General features: G+C 44.4%; 2 protein-coding genes across 5 annotated transcripts; both read left to right on the top strand.

The window, feature by feature from the left end:
* The first annotated feature begins 823 nt into the window (after positions 1-823).
* On the top strand, positions 824-4,958 carry LOC115107147 (lumican-like). 3 transcript variants are annotated; one of them, XM_029630583.2, is made up of 3 exons: positions 824-1,273; positions 2,208-3,083; positions 3,366-4,958. In XM_029630583.2, the coding sequence occupies exons 2-3, from the start codon at positions 2,210-2,212 to the stop codon at positions 3,518-3,520; spliced, it is 1,029 nt and encodes a 342-aa protein (XP_029486443.1). In that variant the 5' UTR covers positions 824-1,273; positions 2,208-2,209; the 3' UTR covers positions 3,521-4,958. The 3 variants fall into 3 exon arrangements, with proteins under 3 accessions (XP_029486443.1, XP_029486442.1, XP_029486441.1); XM_029630582.2 differs by having other exon boundaries at positions 826-1,273; positions 2,203-3,083; XM_029630581.1 differs by lacking the exon at positions 824-1,273 and adding an exon at positions 1,965-2,004.
* Positions 4,959-9,811: 4,853 nt separating this feature from the next.
* Positions 9,812-17,248, top strand: LOC115107149 (keratocan-like). Of its 2 annotated transcripts, none has more exons than XM_065008374.1 (3): positions 9,812-10,021; positions 14,980-15,860; positions 16,028-17,248. In XM_065008374.1, the coding sequence occupies exons 2-3, from the start codon at positions 14,993-14,995 to the stop codon at positions 16,195-16,197; spliced, it is 1,038 nt and encodes a 345-aa protein (XP_064864446.1). In that variant the 5' UTR covers positions 9,812-10,021; positions 14,980-14,992; the 3' UTR covers positions 16,198-17,248. The 2 variants fall into 2 exon arrangements, with proteins under 2 accessions (XP_064864446.1, XP_029486445.2); XM_029630585.2 differs by lacking the exon at positions 9,812-10,021 and adding an exon at positions 13,230-13,353.
* The last annotated feature ends 1,135 nt before the right edge of the window (positions 17,249-18,383 follow it).

Here is an 18,383-nt window from a genome sequence, read left to right as displayed (position 1 = left end):
CAGCCATTGTCTTGAAACGTGTACTGTAGATGCAGTGCAGTCTGCAGACGGATAGTTGGATATGGAAGGAGATGAAGAGCACTTTGAAGTGTGTGAAGATAAATGGAGGGAGGAGGAGAAGGAGGGGGTCTGACGGCACTTGAGTGATTTACAGTGGGGATCAGAGGAGGTTGGCGGGAGGAGCTATAGGAGGACGGGCTCATCGTAATGGCTGGAATGGAATGAATTGAACAGAGTCAAACATGTGGTTTCCATATGTTTGATGTGTTTGATACGGGTTCAATGAGCCCGTCCTCCCATACCTTCTCCCACCAGCCTCCTCTGCTGGGGACATATGGAATTCATTGGACTCACGTCTGCCGCACCTTACTTTCCTCTATTATGGTACCATGTGTTTACCATGAAGAGGCAGATGAGGTTAGGGTTTAGGGGCTAGGCACTCTCCACGGGCTCGGAAGAAAGCGGATGTTTACGGTTTTCAGGGTTACGGTATTTTCAACCTAACTTCCGTTTCCCCTGAAAAACGGATGTGGGGACTCAGGAGTCTTCTTACACCTGCTACGTTAGGTTAGGGGCTAGGGGTCAATTTGGGATTCAGCATAGGCTGTTTTATAATCAATTTCTGGTCCACTAAGACCTCGTCACTTTTTCCTAGACCCTATTTAAGGTTTCATGCTGCAGCATAACAATTGGCAGCTGGCTCTGGCTGCAGACAGAGTTTTTCCACTCACCTTCTTTACCATTCCAGGAACCTTTTGTTTTAACTTGTATCCACTTCGCTTTTTTGTTAGTAGGGGAAAGGAAGAAAGGGAGGTGGTTGTTTGGTGGAAAGGGAGGAAAAATGACAGATATATATGATGCCATGTGTCCTTTGTGAGGCTTCGCATCCTCATTCACACACGAGGCGGACCTCGTATCTCAGACTGCACTGGTGCACCTGTGACTGGTTAGGCAGAGCCCATAATTCTCAGATTCTATGCCTTAAAAACTCATGTCGATGCCATTGTCTTTGTATACTAGAGTGTGACTTCAGTTTGGGCAGCTGCCTTCTGTCAATCCGGGACCACAGTCATCTGAAGAAGCAGAAGCCTTCCCACCCCTTTCCCTCGCTCTCTCTTTCTCTCACTCTCTTTATCTCCCCCTCCCTCTCCCTTTCTCCCTCGTCCTCCTCCCTCTCTCCAGAGACATCTGGCTTTTGAGGAACCACAGTCTTCTTACCTGCTGACCTTCCATCCCACACGCAGAGGGAGAGAGAGAGAGAGAGGAGAGAAAGGTAAGAGGAATGGACTCTTGTCATTTCCTGAAGGGTTCCTGCTCGGTTGTCCCTAGGTATTTGGTCTTTCCATGCTGGGATTGATAGCTATCCCAGTCCCAGCTAAACTCTGGGGGAGGATTGTGTGTGATACAGGGTTAACTAGTTGTCACTTGACAAGAGAAAGGAGTGGAGAGATTTTTGTACTTCGACGTTATCTGATGCTTTTCATGTTGCGTTGGACAATGTGTTGTTCTTATATTGCACCATGGCATGAATGCATTTATAAAATTAATACACTGTATTGATGCACAGTATTGTTAGTCAAAGGCATTTGTGTGTTTGCATTTTCAGTACGGTATTATCATGTGATGACATGTCATACTTTAAATCAACACATTGAGTTAAATCCTCTTAAAAGTGTCAATATGTTGTGATGATATTTATTGCCTTTATTTGTTGACATTATAAAGTGTGTGTTCACTGAAAAACCTGCATTGTTGGTTCATAGATAGTTCTGAGTATTTACAGTAGGGATCTGCCTCTTTTTTAAAAGAGTTTTGCAGTTCACTGGTATTACCAGATTGCTGCTTTAGGGTGATTCATGAATAGTTTTGGTCAATTGAGCTTTTTCAATCGATGTTTTTTTCTCTCTCAGGGAACCCTAGTGGCCTGAGATGAATGTTTCTATCTTGGAATCTGTAACAAGTCCATTCTTTACCAGTTTATGTCGTCTATCATGCAATCGAAATGTAATGTATTTAACTGTTCAAATAGAGTTTGTTCTCTGTAGATTTGAAAATCAAAGTACCACTCAGGATAATAGTAGATAAGACTATGTATGAAATGTTCAAGATGTGGTAGACAAACTTTTGCTGACTTTCTCCCTGTTTCACTTTACGTTTTTTCTTTGTCTCCCTTTCTCCCTCTGTCTGTTTTCTTCTCCCCAGTACAGTTATGTTTCCCCTCCGTGTCCCCATCTTTGCCATGCTGGTCAGCCTGACCGTGGGTCAGTACGATGACTACGACTACCAGCCGGCCTCCCAGTACGGCCCGTCCACCGCCAACTGTGCCCAGGAATGCGAGTGCCCCATCAACTTCCCCACTGCCATGTACTGTGACTCCCGCAACCTTAAGTTTGTGCCCATTGTGCCCTCAGGCATCAAGTACCTGTACCTGCAGAACAACCTGATCGAGGAGATCAAGGCTGGGGTCTTCGACAACGTCACGGCTGAACTCCGTTGGCTGGTCCTGGACCATAACCAGATCACCAATGAGAAGGTGGCCAAGGGAACCATCGACAAGCTGACTGGACTTCATAAGATCTTGTTCAGCTTCAACAAACTGACGGAAGCTGTGATCCCTCCCTCCATGTCTTTGGACGAGCTGAAGATGATGAACAACCAGCTGTCCAAGTTCCCCGCAGGGAGTCTGGCCGGCATGCAGAACCTGACCTCGGTCCACCTCCAGAACAACGAGTTGACCTCTAAAGCTCTTAATGGGGTCTTCAAGGGCCTCAACAAGCTGGTGGCCATAGACTTGACCAACAACAAGCTGAAGAAGCTGCCCTCAGGCATGCCCAGTTCGCTGGAGACCTTCTATGGCGATCACAATGGCATCAGCAGCATCGCCGCCGGGGACCTCAAAGAGCTGCCCAAGCTGGCGTACCTGAGGTTGGCCTACAATCAGATGACGGATGCAGGGATTCCGGCGGGCGTGTTCAATGTGACGAGCCTGATCGAGCTGGATCTGTCCTACAACAAGCTGCAGTCCATCCCTGAGATCAACGAACAGCTGGAGCATCTCTATCTGCAGGCCAACGAAATCAACAGTGAGTGATTTTCTTTGTGTTTCCTCTTTTTTTCATTCTCTTTTCTCTTCTCTCTTTCTCTTCTCTCTCTTTTCTCTATTCTCTTTTCTCTCTTTCAACATTCTCTTTCCGTTCTCTTTCTCTATTTTGACATTGCAATTACAAATACATCTAATTCAGTCATATCCATCCTCAAGTCTACCTCCAGCAAGTGTCAGGCAATCGGTGTAGGATGTGTACATACATTAGGAAATGTTGAATCATGTATGAGTCAGTTCACCAAACCCCTTCCCACCCTTCCAGAGTTCAACCTGGAGAATATTTGCAAGTTCTCTGGCCCTCTGAACTACTCCAGACTGAAGCACCTGCGTCTGGATGGGAACAACATCACACATGCCGACCTACCCCATGACTCCTCCAACTGCCTGCGCCAAGCCTCTGACATCATCTTCGACTAAGGACCCTCCCCTCATCCGCAAGACTCCCTCTGTGACCCGCCCCCGGCACCACGACCTACCCTAAACTAATCCTTCAAACCCCAATAGACACAATGTGGCTATATTCCAATATCTACAATAGCATACTACTCAGAGTATATGGCCAATATGTTTCTTTATTCTAAGTGGAATGCTAGTGTGGATAATGAACCCGAGCAACAGTGTTTGCAACAACCCTAAATATGTATCCTCCCCCTACCGGCGAAATCGAGGTCACCTCTGTCAACTCATCGGTAGTCCTTTCTGTAAACACAGACTATGAAATAACAAACCAACAAAGGTTAGAAACCCCGGAGAGACCTTTATTTTGCAGTGCATCATGGTATTCTCATGACAACCATAGGGTATTTTGGCCGTAGCAAATGGCTGGCCCTGTACTAATAGTTTTACCCAAATTTGCGGCAAATCGGCCACAATATAATGTAATGGTGCATCGTAAAAAGCACTTGAACTGTACTTGTCTGTACTTGTTTCAAACAACAGGTGCCTGTTCTTGTGCAAAAGAGACAATATAGGAACATAGTGATTCCTGAATGAAGTGCTTTTAATGAAAAAGAAGCTCACACACTTCAAACATTCCAAAAGTAGTGGCACATGTTGTTTTCAGACAAGTACATTGAGGAATATGGGAATAAATCTCACTTGCAAATAAATGCATTGCCCATTCCTCTTTTGTATGTTTGTCATGATATTTTTTAAAGGTTTCTTGTATTTAGTCTGTACACTCCCAGAATCACATTGCTGTGCAAAAGACCTGCAGGTAAGGAATAAAAGTATCTAAGAGAGCTGTGTTGTGTACTCTGGTGTAATGTCTACTGGGGAAATATTGAACAGTGGAACACTTTTGGAACCAAATTAAAACTCATATGTCATATGTCAAAAGCTGTGGCATATTACCCACCTTTCTGTATGAATGTTGGGGGGAAAGTTATTAACCATCCTTATCGACACGATTAAAAGGCTCGACACTGAATAGCTCTGCTGAAGTAATTGACTGTTTTTTATGAGTTACTATGCAGTTAAATAAGAGTCAATCGCCCGTTCATTGCAGATCACCGTTGTTATGCCAACATTTATACAACATTTGCATTGCTTGCATGCATCTCATGGTAACTCTGTATGATAATAAAAGCTAGCATTTTACGTTTTTATCCATTCATGGTTACCTTGTTTGCCATGTTTAATGTGTGCCTTTGCCTGTATAGCTTTACCAGAATAACAACAATTTGTTGTGACGCTAACTTTATCTTGCTCTGTTGCGGCAACGTTGGTGGAATGTCATGTGCTGTTTGGGCAGAGTATATCCAGATTTATTTTCATTATGGCTTTTGACTCAGTAATCGCTGGTGAATTTACTGTGAGGACATAACATACATTTGAATAAACTACATTTCCAATACTCATGTGTGGTAAATGTTTGTTTTAAACCTATAATACTCAGTCGTAAATTCAGCAGAAGATTTTTTTTAATGACTACATTTACCATATACTGTTTCCTGAGGAAACAGACAGTAAATGTGTCTGCAGTATGACAACATACACAAAACACGTGACACAAGAAGAAAGAGATGTCTCTAGTCTCTTACCCCCCAGGCCCAACACTGACACAAGAAGAAAGAGATTTCTCTAGTCTCTTACTCCCCAGGCCCAACACTGACACAAGAAGAAAGAGATGTCTCTAGTCTCTTACCCCCCAGGCCCAACACTGACACAAGAAGAAAGAGATTTCTCTAGTCTCTTACTCCCCAGGCCCAACACTGACACAAGAAGAAAGAGATTTCTCTAGTCTCTTACTCCCCAGGCCCAACACTGACACAAGAAGAAAGAGATTTCTCTAGTCTCTTACTCCCCAGGCCCAACACTGACACAAGAAGAAAGAGATTTCTCTAGTCTCTTACTCCCCAGGCCCAACACTGACACAAGAAGAAAGAGATTTCTCTAGTCTCTTACTCCCCAGGCCCAACACTGACACAAGAAGAAAGAGATTTCTCTAGTCTCTTACTCCCCAGGCCCTACACGTGGCACAAGAAGAATGGGATCTATCTAGTCTCTTACCTCCCAGGCCCTACACTGACCCATGAATGTTGCTTCTTACTTTAAGTTTTCCTGAGTGGGTTGTGTTTTAGGGGTTAATGTGTTGTGTTTGGGCCTGCACCACGATGGTTGGCAACTCTCTTCCTGCAGGAACTGGGTCTTCTCCCAGTGTCATGCTGTGTCTCTGTACATGAATATCAAGTGGAACATTCTGATCTATTCCATATTCTCCTTGGATGGGTGGGTGGGTGGGTGGGTTTGGTGGGTTTGGTGGATGGGTGGGAGGGAGGGTGGATGTGTGGGTGGATGGGTGGGTGGGTGAGTGGGTGGATGTAGTGCCAGTGCAGGCATGTAGGTATGTAGATCTTATGGTCCTGGAGGGCTGCAGGGGTTGCAGGGTTTGACTGGGAACCAGAGCTGAAATGCTCAGTTGAGGTAGCTGTAACTATCCACACGGTTAGCCTTGATGTAATGATGTGTGGTAAACAGGTTTTTGGTGTTCCAATAATAAACAGTAAGTAACGCCAAACAGGTCAAGCAGCTTGTTTGGTGGCCATTTTGTGCTTTGAGAGTCATTTGTGCAGTGTGCACCACCTCCAACACAGGATCATAACTAAAGTATGGCCCAGTGGTGATTTTCCACCAGAATGATGAACAACCAGCTGTCCAACCAGCTTTCCAACCAGCAGTGCGCGCTAACCAAGGTTGCCAGGTGCACAGTGTTTCCTCCGACACAGTGGTGCGACTGGCTTCCGGGTTGGATGCGAGCTGTGTTAAGAAGCAGTGCGGCTTGGTTGGGTTGTGTATCGGAGGATGCATGACTTTCAACCTTCGTCTCTCCCGAGCCCGTACGGGAGTTGTAGCGATGAGACAAGATAGTAGCTACTACAACAATTGGATACCACGAAATTGAGGAGAAAACGGGGTAAAAGAAAAAAGAAAAAGAATGACATAAACACGTAATTCGGTGCCTACATGTTCCAACAGGTCTACACGTAGGCACGGGTTGTTTTTGCAGATGGTTTTGCAGATGTTGACAACCTCTCTGAAGTGTCCAGGATGGGTGGGACTGGGGGAGTCCATTTGGGATAGGGAGAGGGGATTTCAGGGAAGAGCTGATGGATGAGCAGACCCAGTGGACTAATGCGTTTCTCACATTGTACCAAGCTGTAGTCCCATACACTCCTCCTCATCTTTTCCAAAGACCAGACATGGCAAATTCCTGGCGCAGACAGTCCACAGACAAATACACCGTCCAGAGTGAGGAACGTTGGACTAATTTGGTGAAGCAATTCCTCCAGTTCAAATGCCGAGGCTGAGAAATTACGAAAGTGCCAGTGTTGCGGGAGGGATATTTTAAAACATTTACTCCCTCATGTGGAAATGTGCATCTGTTGGTTTTCTTGTGTCGTTTTACACGGAAGACATTTCTGTTTTAATGTGTAGTAGGAGTGAACTGTTAGCATGCTGGCTATGTAAAGTCGTATTTGGGATGGGATCTGTGCTGGGATCAGGGGTGTCGGCTAACTCGTGCATGCCCCATTAGAGCAGATACTTTCTACAGGCTCCAGGTCAGCTAATTAGCTAAACGTCTTTATCGAGTATCACTGAACAGGTTGCCAGACGTTTTTCCAGCCTGTTACTTGTAATAAGATTCCGCTGTTATAGTCCATCACACCTTGCAATTGCTCCTCATGCACAAATAATATCATTGAGAGGGCTATATTATATTTGACACAGTGGTTTTCTTTCACTCTAGGCTGAGTGCTATTCTGCCGGTGCTTCTATATGTCTAGTCACTCTAGAATATTCCTGGATATTCTTTGACCTAAACAAGAGACCTACCTCAAATGACGTCCTCTGGAAATTTGTACCAATTGAAGCATGAGCGGCAGGATTTTTAAAACCCCTAAATTACCTAGATGACATGTATCATATTAGTCTTTACAATATTGCTCACGTCTTATTGTGTTTTTGCACAATCATTCTTACTGATTCCAAATCCAATATAATTTCCTCCTCTTCCTCCTCGCCATTTCCGTTGGAGAATAGCTTGGAGCTCTTGCTGCCGTGTCTAGACTATAAAGCCCTTCATAAAGTCATGGCCGGCACTTCCTCTTCCCTGCATTTGGAAATGTTTCATGAAAGTTTAATCAGCTGCCTGGCCAGGACGTTCGGCTCAAAGGCCCATCCTAGGCACCTTCTCCAGCTGTTCTCACTCTGCGCTTTCTTTCCTCCTCTGTTAAATGTTTTTGTCTCCCCTCTCTCCCTCCCTCCTTTCTCTATTTTCTCTGTCTGAATAGTCAATTCCTGTGATCATCAACTAGATTCAGCCATGGGACGATTTTTTTCTTGAGCGGATGGTCGAGTGGCTGGAATATAATTACAAATTTGTAGACTGCAAATTGATTTCAAGAAGCCCAAACAGATATAATATTTGACTAAAACAAAATCATTTAAAATATTGCTTACATTTGTATACAATCCGTGTGTCTCTGTACTATGCATGAGAATAAGATTTCCTCAATTAAAATCCCTGATTTCCTGGTGTTTTTATATTCTTATATCCAACAATGAAAATCATTTTTGCTCAGAAAACTTTGGGGGCAAGTTTTCTCCCTACTCTCTTTCCCATATCCTCTATTCTCTCGCCCCCTCAATTCTCTCTACTCTCTTTCCCATATCCTCTATTCTCTCACCCCCTCAATTCTCCATCTCCCCGTTTCGTTCTCCCTACTCTCTTTCCCATATCCTCTATTCTCTCACCCCCTCAATTCTCCCTACTCTCTTTCCCATATCCTCTATTCTCTCACCCCCTCAATTCTCCCTACTCTCTTTCCCATATCCTCTATTCTCTCACCCCCTCAATTCTCCCTACTCTCTTTCCCATATCCTCTATTCTCTCACCCCCTCAATTCTCCCTACTCTCTTTCCCATATCCTCTATTCTCTCACCCCTCAATTCTCCCTACTCTCTTTCCCATATCCTCTATTCTCTCACCCCCTCAATTCTCTCTACTCTCTTTCCCATATCCTCTATTCTCTCACCCCCTCAATTCTCTCTACTCTCTTTCCCATATCCTCTATTCTCTCGCCCCCTCAATTCTCTCTACTCTCTTTCCCATATCCTCTATTCTCCCACCCCCTCAATTCTCCCTACTCTCTTTCCCATATCCTCTATTCTCTCACCCCCTCAATTCTCTCTACTCTCTTTCCCATATCCCCTATTCTCTCGCCCCCTCAATTCTCTCTACTCTCTTTCCCATATCCTCTATTCTCTCGCCCCCTCAATTCTCCATCTCCCCGTTTCGTTCTCCCTCTCTCTCCACAGAGAGCAGGATCCAGATGTCCCCGCTCTGCTCCTTTCCGCCCATGGGCCTGACCTGTTTATCACACACAAACAGAGAAAGAGAGAGAAAGAGAGAGAAAGAGAGAGAGAGAGAGAGAGAGAGAGAGAGAGAGAGAGAGAGAGAGAGAGAGAGAGAGAGAGAGAGAACGGAATACATAAACAGACGGCCTGAAGGGATGAAGGGACAGTAGTGAGAGAGGTAGAGTGCTGCAGTGTTAACCCTGTCAATGTTCTTTGTGTGTGTGCATGTTGCTCTGTTTGTGTCACTAAGTGCCTGTGAGTGTTAGTACTCAGTAGCCTTACATTCTTGGTTATCAAGGTGCCTGAACAATTTCCTAAGCTCCACTCAGTCCTGGACTGTCACTATAATAAACATAACCTATGAAGTGGTCATGTGCATTGCTATGGCGATGATGATGGGGTGCAGGCCGACGTTCCAGCTTGGGCCGGGACAATACCAGTATCACCATATTTTTTCCATGGCAACAATTAAAACACAAAGCAGACCAAAATCTTTGGTCCTTTAAAAACTTGCTGTATGCTGGGCTGGTGAAAAGTAGCCAATGAACACTACCGAAAAGACAATCCCCACCCTTACCCGCACACACCCATACCCCCACCCTTACCCGCACACACACACACACACCCACCCTCACTTCCATCCTCACCTTTACACCCCACCCTCACACACACCCACCCTCACCCTCACCCCTACCCCCACCCACACACACACCCCCACCCTCACCCGTACACCCCACCCACCCTCACACACACCCCCACCCTTAACCCTACCCCTACTCTTACCCCCCACCCCCACCCTCACCCTCACACACACACCCTCTCTCTGCTCCACCAGTGGATGTCAAAGGTACAGCCTTGAGGAAATAATATTAAAAACAATACAGAATCTAATAGGGTTTTCTCTCTCTCTCCTCCTTGGTCGCAGGGAGCAACTGAGACTGTTAGAGCACTGTGGACCAGCACCAGAGAAGAGTACTTGAGGACCAGACAACCACTACTACCCCTGAGCCAAGCATCACCTGGCCATACACTACCAACAAACACCGTTTGGAGAAGCAGGTATTGTTTTTCCTGAAGAGGGGTGAAAGGCTAAAAGGGGTGTGGATGGGTCATCCTTTTCGGATCTTTTCTTTTGGGGGGCATTATTTTCATTGTCTTTACCTTTGATCTTGTGCTGCCAGTTTCTGTTCCAAAAACTAACAATGTGTTCAAGAGATCTAACTGTATTTTGTGCAGTTTGCTGCAGTCTTGCAGGGGGTGTTGCCATTCAATTAGAATTAGAACAGGATTTTGTGCAGTTTGCTGCAGTCTTGCAGGGGGTGTTGCCATTCAATTAGAATTAGAACAGGATTTTGGCACAAGTGTACTCGCAGATTGTTTCTTAGTTAAATGTCTCCCTTGAAAAGTATGTTTTGAAGTTTGTTAGCGGAAAGAAATAATGCTGTAACAGATTGATTATGAAGAAGAGTGGAAGTGGAAGAGTGGAAGTGGAAGAGTTTATAGAAATGTTTGTGGTCATACACACATCCTTAAAAACGTAGGTGTTGGGCTACAGAATGAAACATGAAAGGAACAGAGGCCTGCATAATGAATATGCTCCCAATTTACCACCTTTTACTGGCCACAGTTCAATCCAGCACTGCACATTGTCAGGTCAAGAGCAGGTGGTAAATTGAGAGCATATTCAGTGTGCGGGCCTCTGTTCTTTCCAAGTGGAAGAGTTTATTCCATAATCAGTCTCTTGTAAATATCCATAGATACTATTGTAAAATCTGTAGAGATAAAAACTGCATCATGTTTTGATATTCCAATGCCAGACCTAGTTCTGCTTTCCAGAGCCTTGTAGTCTTATGTTGACACAGGGCTTGTTTAACACAGCTGTAACTGAGCTGAATGTCCTCTGATCAATGCTGGAGAGAAGTCCATTTCATTTCAGCGCAGTCATCAAGTAGAGCTGAACCCAACTGAAGCCCGTTCAAACACAGTCCTTTAACTAATTAACATAGCTGGCTTTGACTGGAAACCTCTTCCAGGAAATTGACATTATCACACTCCTCCACATGTTTCTTTTCAGATTGTCAAACAGGGAAGTGGCCAACATTTGTTTTTCCATCCTGCTTTGTTCCATTCTGCAACATAATCAGAAGCCCTGAGTCACAAGTTAATAACAGTGAGATCATGAAAACTTGGTTGTCACTTTGCCATTAAATCAATAGTAATGTAGTTATACTCATGAAAATCCTAATGGATGGATTCCCTTGGGGTGCATATCTGCAGTCTAATCTTTCATTTGATTAGAGACATCTGATTTCCATCAAGACGAGGTAAAAACATGACTGAAGTATTGCCAAGTTACTGTGGTTGGTTTGCAGTGCAGAACACTTCATTAATTGTTATTGTTTGTCCATTTCATGCACATTTCTCATGACCAGTTTTACTATATAGTTACTGCTGATGTGTAAGTGCCTCTAAAGAGAAACAGATGATTTTTTAAATAAAATTTAACCCTTATTTTATAATGTAAGTTGACTGAGAACACATTCTCATGTACAGCAACGACCTGGGGAATTGTTACAGCGGAGAGGAGGGGGATGAATGAGCCAATTGGAAGCTGGGGATGATGTGTAGGTGTGGAGCACTTGACTCTGGCAATGACCACACCTTTCTCCATCTTTATTGATATACCAGCTCTGCTAGACTGATACCACTATAGAGTGGTGGGCGTATGCTGAGGGTGTCTTTTCAACAGCGAAGTGTTTTGTGATGATGATGGAGATCAAACCAACTGTGGACCGTTATGTGAGAGCATGTCAGATGAGATGCTGTATATGCCAAACCAGAAACTCACATATTTTCATTATAAGTGGACATGACGTAAACAATATGCATCACTGATTTGCAACTTCCAGGTTTTGAAAACAGCTAAGTCTTTTTAGGACTTTTCTATTTTTGAGTGAAAGCAACATGGTGTCTGTTCCCATTGAGGTAAAATAACCTGTGAGGAGATGGGCACCGTGACTCCAGCACAGTCACTGTTCATTTGTTTACCTTCACGTTTTGCGCTTTGACCTTTGAAGTGTAGTCAGTTTAAATGTGTTGGGGATTTAAGGTAGCTAAATTCTCTTAAGGGGTTAGAGTGTTTCTACCTCTCACATTGTGTTGAGGAGGTACTGTATTGTGTGCTAGCAGCTTGCCAGACACGAGACGATCCCTATTGGTCTCTCGCGAAACATCTTGGATCAAGGCTAGCTCCAACCTGGACAAGCCAATCAGATGAGATTATCCCAAGGTATTAGGTGGGCCTATGGCAGCTTCAAAGGAAATGAGAATGAGCTAAACAAAATGACCTACCCATCCCAGCTAGCCCAAACCCAATGCTAACTTGAGAACACTTTGCCAACCCAGTCTACACCCTTTAAATCCCCTTATTTTCATTCTAACCCCACCCCATTAAGTCTCATGTCTGGACAGACCGATCTGTACTTAATTGTACTGGGTTTGATGTCTTTTAAGGTCAGAGTCTGATTGTGTCCGATTGTGCTGGAAGATTGTTGGGTGGGTCCGCATCAGAAAGGATTTAAACAAATCTGAATCATTGGCAAAAGTCCATTTGTTCCCACAGTGTATAATTTGTTTGGAGTTCTCTGAATTCCAATTCAGAGAACTGTCAGAAAGAACACCAAGGACTGAAAGACATTGTCAAAGCCATACGTTGTGAGTGGGATAATCCTATTGTCGTGAATTGGCCCAAAAGAGGGCCATCAGCATATCCTTTATCATGCCAACACAAGGAGACACTGTGACCATATTTCTCCTGGGTTTTTATAGCCAAGTCACTATTCTGAGGAACACATGGATTGCTATTGCACCATTCTGCAAAGAGGTGAAGAAGATTTGTTTCTTTCAAACAGAGTTGAGTTGTTCAATTCAGACATCGCTGCCTGATTAGCGCTAAGAACATTAGAGATCTCAGCAGGACATTTACCTGAAGGACATAAACAGAGAGATGATGCCAAGTGCCAACTATGGGAGAACGGGGAGTGGACAGAAGGGTTAGGGTGGTTTCATAGTGAGTATAGGCCCGTATTAGCCTGATTTGGAAGTGGGCCAAGTCTCAAGGCCTCAGCTACCACACCGCCACAGGCTTAACAGGGAAAGAGTCACCGCATGGATTATGACCTCTGATTACAGGCCTCTGATTGGCCGAGAGGAACTACAGTGTGACTGTCAATGAAGGGTTCCCACCAACTGAATGAAGACACCGATGGTACAAATACAGGGGAGGTGAGCGGTGTTTCTCTGAGTTTGGGACTACAGTTGCTACCACATTTCTTGAGCAAGGCAGAAACAGGGCGCAAAGACAGACTTTGGAAAATCTCTTGAACTCAAAGGTACGTGTAATTCTAGTGGACGATTAAATTAGGTTTCCAGTTTGAGGAAAAGTAGGTATAGATGGGACTTTGCTTGCAAACTAATGGTCACAAAGACAATGTGAGTTCAGTTCTGGGAGGTGAAAGTTGAGGCACATTTGTACTATACTGTAGGTAATCTTGTACTGAAAAGCCAGAGCTTGTGAATGGCTTTGAGGCTTTGAACGAGTGAGGCTCTGGAGAGATTCCAGTTATGGTCTTTACGGCAGTTTGCTTAACAGGAAAGTAACTTTTCCTGACCTTGGCCAAACTAAATACTACCAGCTATAATTATGGTCAGGTGGAAAGTTTAACCCAACAGTTGGGGCTCTAAGTTTAGAGGCATAGACACATTGTGTTCCATAGATCTTTGGCCCCGTACAGTGAGATACGAGATGCCAGGAGCCCCAGAACCAGGTGAGCGGGCCACGTCTTTGAAGTGGGCCCAGCCATAACCAGGCCTGTTGAAAATGAGTTCCAGACCAACGTGTGGAGCACACACCAAGAATTTAAAACAGCACCAGATGAAAGTTGAGAGGAATCAAGCATTCTGGGACAGGATGGGTGGATGTGCTATTGCAGAGTTTAGATGCCTCTGAGCTATTGTCTGCCTCTGTCAATCTCTTTGTCACTTTGGCTTCCTGTCTCGCTATCATCCCCAGTTCCTCTTTTCTCCATGTTTTTCCTCTTCTATGTAGGTTAATTCCACTTTCTCTGTCATGATTGCGTGGAGAATGTATCTGCTTTTATATGCATCTGTGTACTGTATGTATAAATGTTTATATGGCATTCCACGGCTAGGTGTGTAGGTGGGTACTTTAATTCATTACCAATGTCAGGTGTAACAGATTGTGCTTCATCCACAACAGAGTCAGGTGGATTTGGTTTGCTCTGTGTTTTACTCCTAAAGGAGCACCCAACCTCAGGCCAACCTCTATTGCCTCCTGCATGTGCCGATTTGACAGATTAGCATCCAATCAGAAGTATTCGTGTAAGGCCATTAGCTGACCTGGCAGTGCGTCCTGTCCTTAAGAAAGCTTATAATCTCCCATGGACCCAGTGGACAGCTGGCCTGACCACATGATGTGCCAACGCTCATTAACTTAATGTAAACTCGAATGCTTATGACCTTGCGTCAATGCAGGAGATTTGAAGCTAGCTACGGCTAGTTTGGGCTAGCCATTGATGGAAGGCCTGGCAGTTTTCTCAATAAGGGACTAAATGAATAAGACACCTGGAATCGTTGTTTGCATGTGAATGAACTTAAGGCAGCTTGATGAACACTTGCACACTTAATGCACCATGTCAAAATTTGCTCTTCTGTACTTGAAAGCACTTAATCTAAAATAAGGTGAGAGGAAACGAGACTCTCCTATAAAAAACCAGGATAGGTCACAATGAAGTGCTAACACCTGTAGTTCTCAAGCCGGTCCATGTTGAGCTATCTTGGAACATGTAGAGATCATCATATGTGTATTTGGGTCGGTGTGTTTGTTCAACCATGTTCTTGATCTTGTCTTCAGGGTTTGTGCCTGTGCCTGTATCTGTGTCTGTGTTTTGCATATGTGTCAGTCTCATCTCATGTGTTTTCTCTCTCCTCTACCCCAGGCTGAGTGTTAAGATGGCGCTTCTCCTGGCCTTTTCCTCCGTCCTCCTTCTGGTCGGTCCCGCTCTGGCCCAGAGCCCTGACATGTCCTACGGTGACTATATGGCCCAGTTACAGGCCTGTCCCAAAGAGTGCCGCTGCCCGCCCAGCTTCCCCAACGCCGTCTACTGCGACAACAAGGCTCTGAAGCGCATCCCCACCATCCCCCCACACACATGGTATCTGTACCTGCAGAACAACCTCATCGACGTACTGTCAACAGATGCTCTCCGCAACGCCACGCAGCTGCGCTGGATCAACCTCAACCGCAACCGCATCACCAGCGAGGGCATGGAGGAGGGTGCCCTGGCCGCCATGCTCCGCCTGGTCCACCTCTACATGGATGACAACCTGCTGAGCTCCGTCCCAGCCAACCTGCCCTCCAGCCTGGAGCAGCTGCGCCTCTCCCGCAACCGCATCTCCAAGATCCCCGCCGGGGTGTTCTCAGGTCTGGATCGGATGACACTGCTGGAACTGCAGGGGAACAAGCTCCAGGATGACGCAGTGACCGAGGTGAGCCTCAAGGGCCTGAGCAACCTGGTCCAGATCAACCTGGCCAAGAACCAGCTTACCACCATGCCCCTGGGCCTCCCCATCACCATCACCCAGCTCTTCCTGGACAACAACGCCATTGAGAAGATCCCCGCTGACTACTTCAAGGGTCTACCCAAGGTGGCCTTCCTCAGGCTCAACCGCAACAAGCTGGGAAACGGCGGGCTGCCCAAGAACGTGTTCAACATGTCCAGCATCCTGGACCTGCAGTTGTCCCATAACCAGCTAACTCAGGTTCCTATGATCCCCTCAGGCCTGGAACACCTCCACCTGGACCACAACCAGATTAAGAGTATGTTTTTGACACTGTTCTAGTTTCATTGATACATTGACTGATTGCCTGGATGGTTACCTGATGATTGGTTTAAAATCCAGATAATTATATTATTATAATCAGTGGAAAATGTTTTTGATGAGTTGTATGACCGTTTTGCTAAGATGGTGTATTTGCAATTGCAGGTGTGAATGGATCTGATATCTGCCCTGTGTCGGCTGATGCTCTGGAGGGCTATGTCACTGAGACCGCTCCTAAACTCCGCTACCTCCGTCTCGATGGCAATGAGGTCAAGCCACCAATACCCAGAGACCTCATGATGTGCTTCCGTCTCCTCAGGTCCATCGTCATATAAGAAACACACTTCCACCAGCCAATCGCATCTAGTTATAGTCTCCCGGATCCAAGGGCAGATGATTACTAACGAATGGAAGTGACTATGCTAATCTACACATTTGCATACTTATGTTGAGAACTACATGTTAGACGCCAGTGTTGGGGTCAAACCAAACTCGGCCAATTTAAGAATTAATGCAATGAATTGGTCAATAGAAAATAATGGGCCATTTTCAGTTGTTGAATTGAGTCTCCTGAATTGGTAGAATGGGAATGGAATTGACCTCAACCTTGTTGGGTGAAGGTCACCTGACAATCTGTAGATAGTGTGATTGGACTGCACTACTGTCTTTTGACCACTAGTTGTGCCTTATGTTCGTCCTATAGTCACAAGTGCTTAATGCAACTGTCTGAGTGTGCTGTTTCAATACAGCACACATTGATCTGAAAGTGGTAGAAAACCTTGAAATGGTGTTTTTCCAAAACTCTAAAAAAGAAAATAATTTACTATGGCAATGTGATTGGGACAAGATAAGAGGAATATTGTTTATAAACAGTATGTATTTAAGGCATATTGAATCTTCTGATGACTCATTGTCCCCATTCTCTTTCTTTAAATGGAAGTTCATCTTTTGTGAATACCAAAATAATACTTTTAAAACATTTTATACAGCTCCTCTCTGACAGAATAACTTGAATTGATGATATCAGACTTGAAACCAAATTAAATGCTAATCATTTTAATTTCAAGTTCTCTGTGAATATGAATATGTTGAGCTAACTTTAGACACATGCTAGTCCACACAAACATGCAATTGTTTGCTCTTTCACGTTTAGCTCATTTATTTCATTGTCTGTTCTTCACTGAATTCATTGAATTCTTGATCACTGTCTCAAATGTGAAGTTCCATTTTGTACTCAATGGGTCAACCTTTTTGCAGTCATCTTACGTATTTCAGAAATGCCAAAGCAATATTGGAATGCTTACATTTTGTTAAGAATATGTTAAGTTGTGAATTCCTTGTACAGTCAATAATATAAATAAAACATTTTTCTGGAAAAACATTCAACGAAGGAAGTATTATTATATTGCATTAATCACCTTCCCTTCTATAGACACACTCACAAACACACACACACAGACAGACACAAACAGACAGAGAGAGACTCAATCACACTCACACAGAGACCTAGAAACCACACATTCTTTGAGTGCATATTTGCGGTAATCTCTATGACTTACTGCTTAATAGTTGGAGAGCTAAAGTCTCCCAGAATGCACTCCCATATGCACCAAGGAAGCCGTGCCAGAGGAAGACCAGAGAAAACACTGAGTCTCAAGCCGCTGGCCTGGTAATGATATCATGAAGGTGTTGTCACTTTATGATCTCTCTCAGGACACATTTCCACCATTCTGCTATAGCCAATGTTTGGCGACCGATGGAATCGACAGTACAGTCAGAGTACTATTCTTGCAGGAATACCACAACAGTGGCAAACACACTCAGTAATGCAACAACGTGCAAGAATTGACAGGGATTGTTATTGTGTGCCAGAAGCACGCATTCCTCATGTCAGTTGTGATCAATCACTCTCGCTTCATATCGCCTTCTTCAGAACTTTCTCTCCCTCTCTAAATCTCTCTTTCCTTTTCATGGTTGGTGTTTTTAATTGATTGTAGCTTCATATTTTAGCTGGTAACAGTAAAATATGAGTCAATTAACCACCATCATAAACCAATCCCTTCTCAGAATCATGCTGGGGTTAGTAAAATCAGAACTCCACCTGACCATAGCTATACACTGAGTGTACAAAACATTGCGAACAACTGCATTTTCCATGACATAGACTGACCAGGTAAATCCAACTGAAAGCTATGATCCCTTATTGATGTCACCTGTTAAATACACTTCAATCAGTGTAGATGAAGGGGAGGAGACAGGCTAAAGAAGGATTTTTAAGCCTTGAGACAATTGAGACATGGATTGTGTACGTGTGCCATTCAGAGGGTAAATGGGCAAGACAAAAGATTTAAGTGCCTTTGAACGGGGTATGGTAGTAGGTGCCAGGTGCACCAGTTTGTGTAAGTCAAGAACTGCAATGCTGCTGGTCATTTTTACACTCAACAGTTTCCTGTGTGTATCCAGAATGGTCCACCACCCAAAGGACATCCAGCCAACTTGACACAACTGTGGGAAACATTGA

This window comes from Oncorhynchus nerka, linkage group LG23, assembly GCF_034236695.1.
Source record: "Oncorhynchus nerka isolate Pitt River linkage group LG23, Oner_Uvic_2.0, whole genome shotgun sequence".
NCBI lineage: Eukaryota > Metazoa > Chordata > Actinopteri > Salmoniformes > Salmonidae > Oncorhynchus > Oncorhynchus nerka.
The sequence above is the reverse complement of the archived record's forward strand: the minus strand, read 5'-3'. Positions and strand labels throughout refer to the sequence as shown.

Bases quoted from the DNA above. Each gene is read 5' to 3' on its own strand.
- LOC115107147 (XM_029630581.1), top strand. From the start codon at position 1,980: ATGTCGTCTATCATGCAATCGAAAT. The intron at 2,005-2,207 runs GTAATGTATTTA...TCCCCAGTACAG, and splicing joins GTCTATCATGCAATCGAAAT to TTATGTTTCCCCTCCGTGTC. The intron at 3,084-3,365 runs GTGAGTGATTTT...CCACCCTTCCAG, and splicing joins GCAGGCCAACGAAATCAACA to AGTTCAACCTGGAGAATATT.
- LOC115107149 (XM_065008374.1), top strand. From the start codon at position 14,993: ATGGCGCTTCTCCTGGCCTTTTCCTCCGTCCTCCTTCTGGTCGGTCCC. The intron at 15,861-16,027 runs GTATGTTTTTGA...TTGCAATTGCAG, and splicing joins GGACCACAACCAGATTAAGA to GTGTGAATGGATCTGATATC.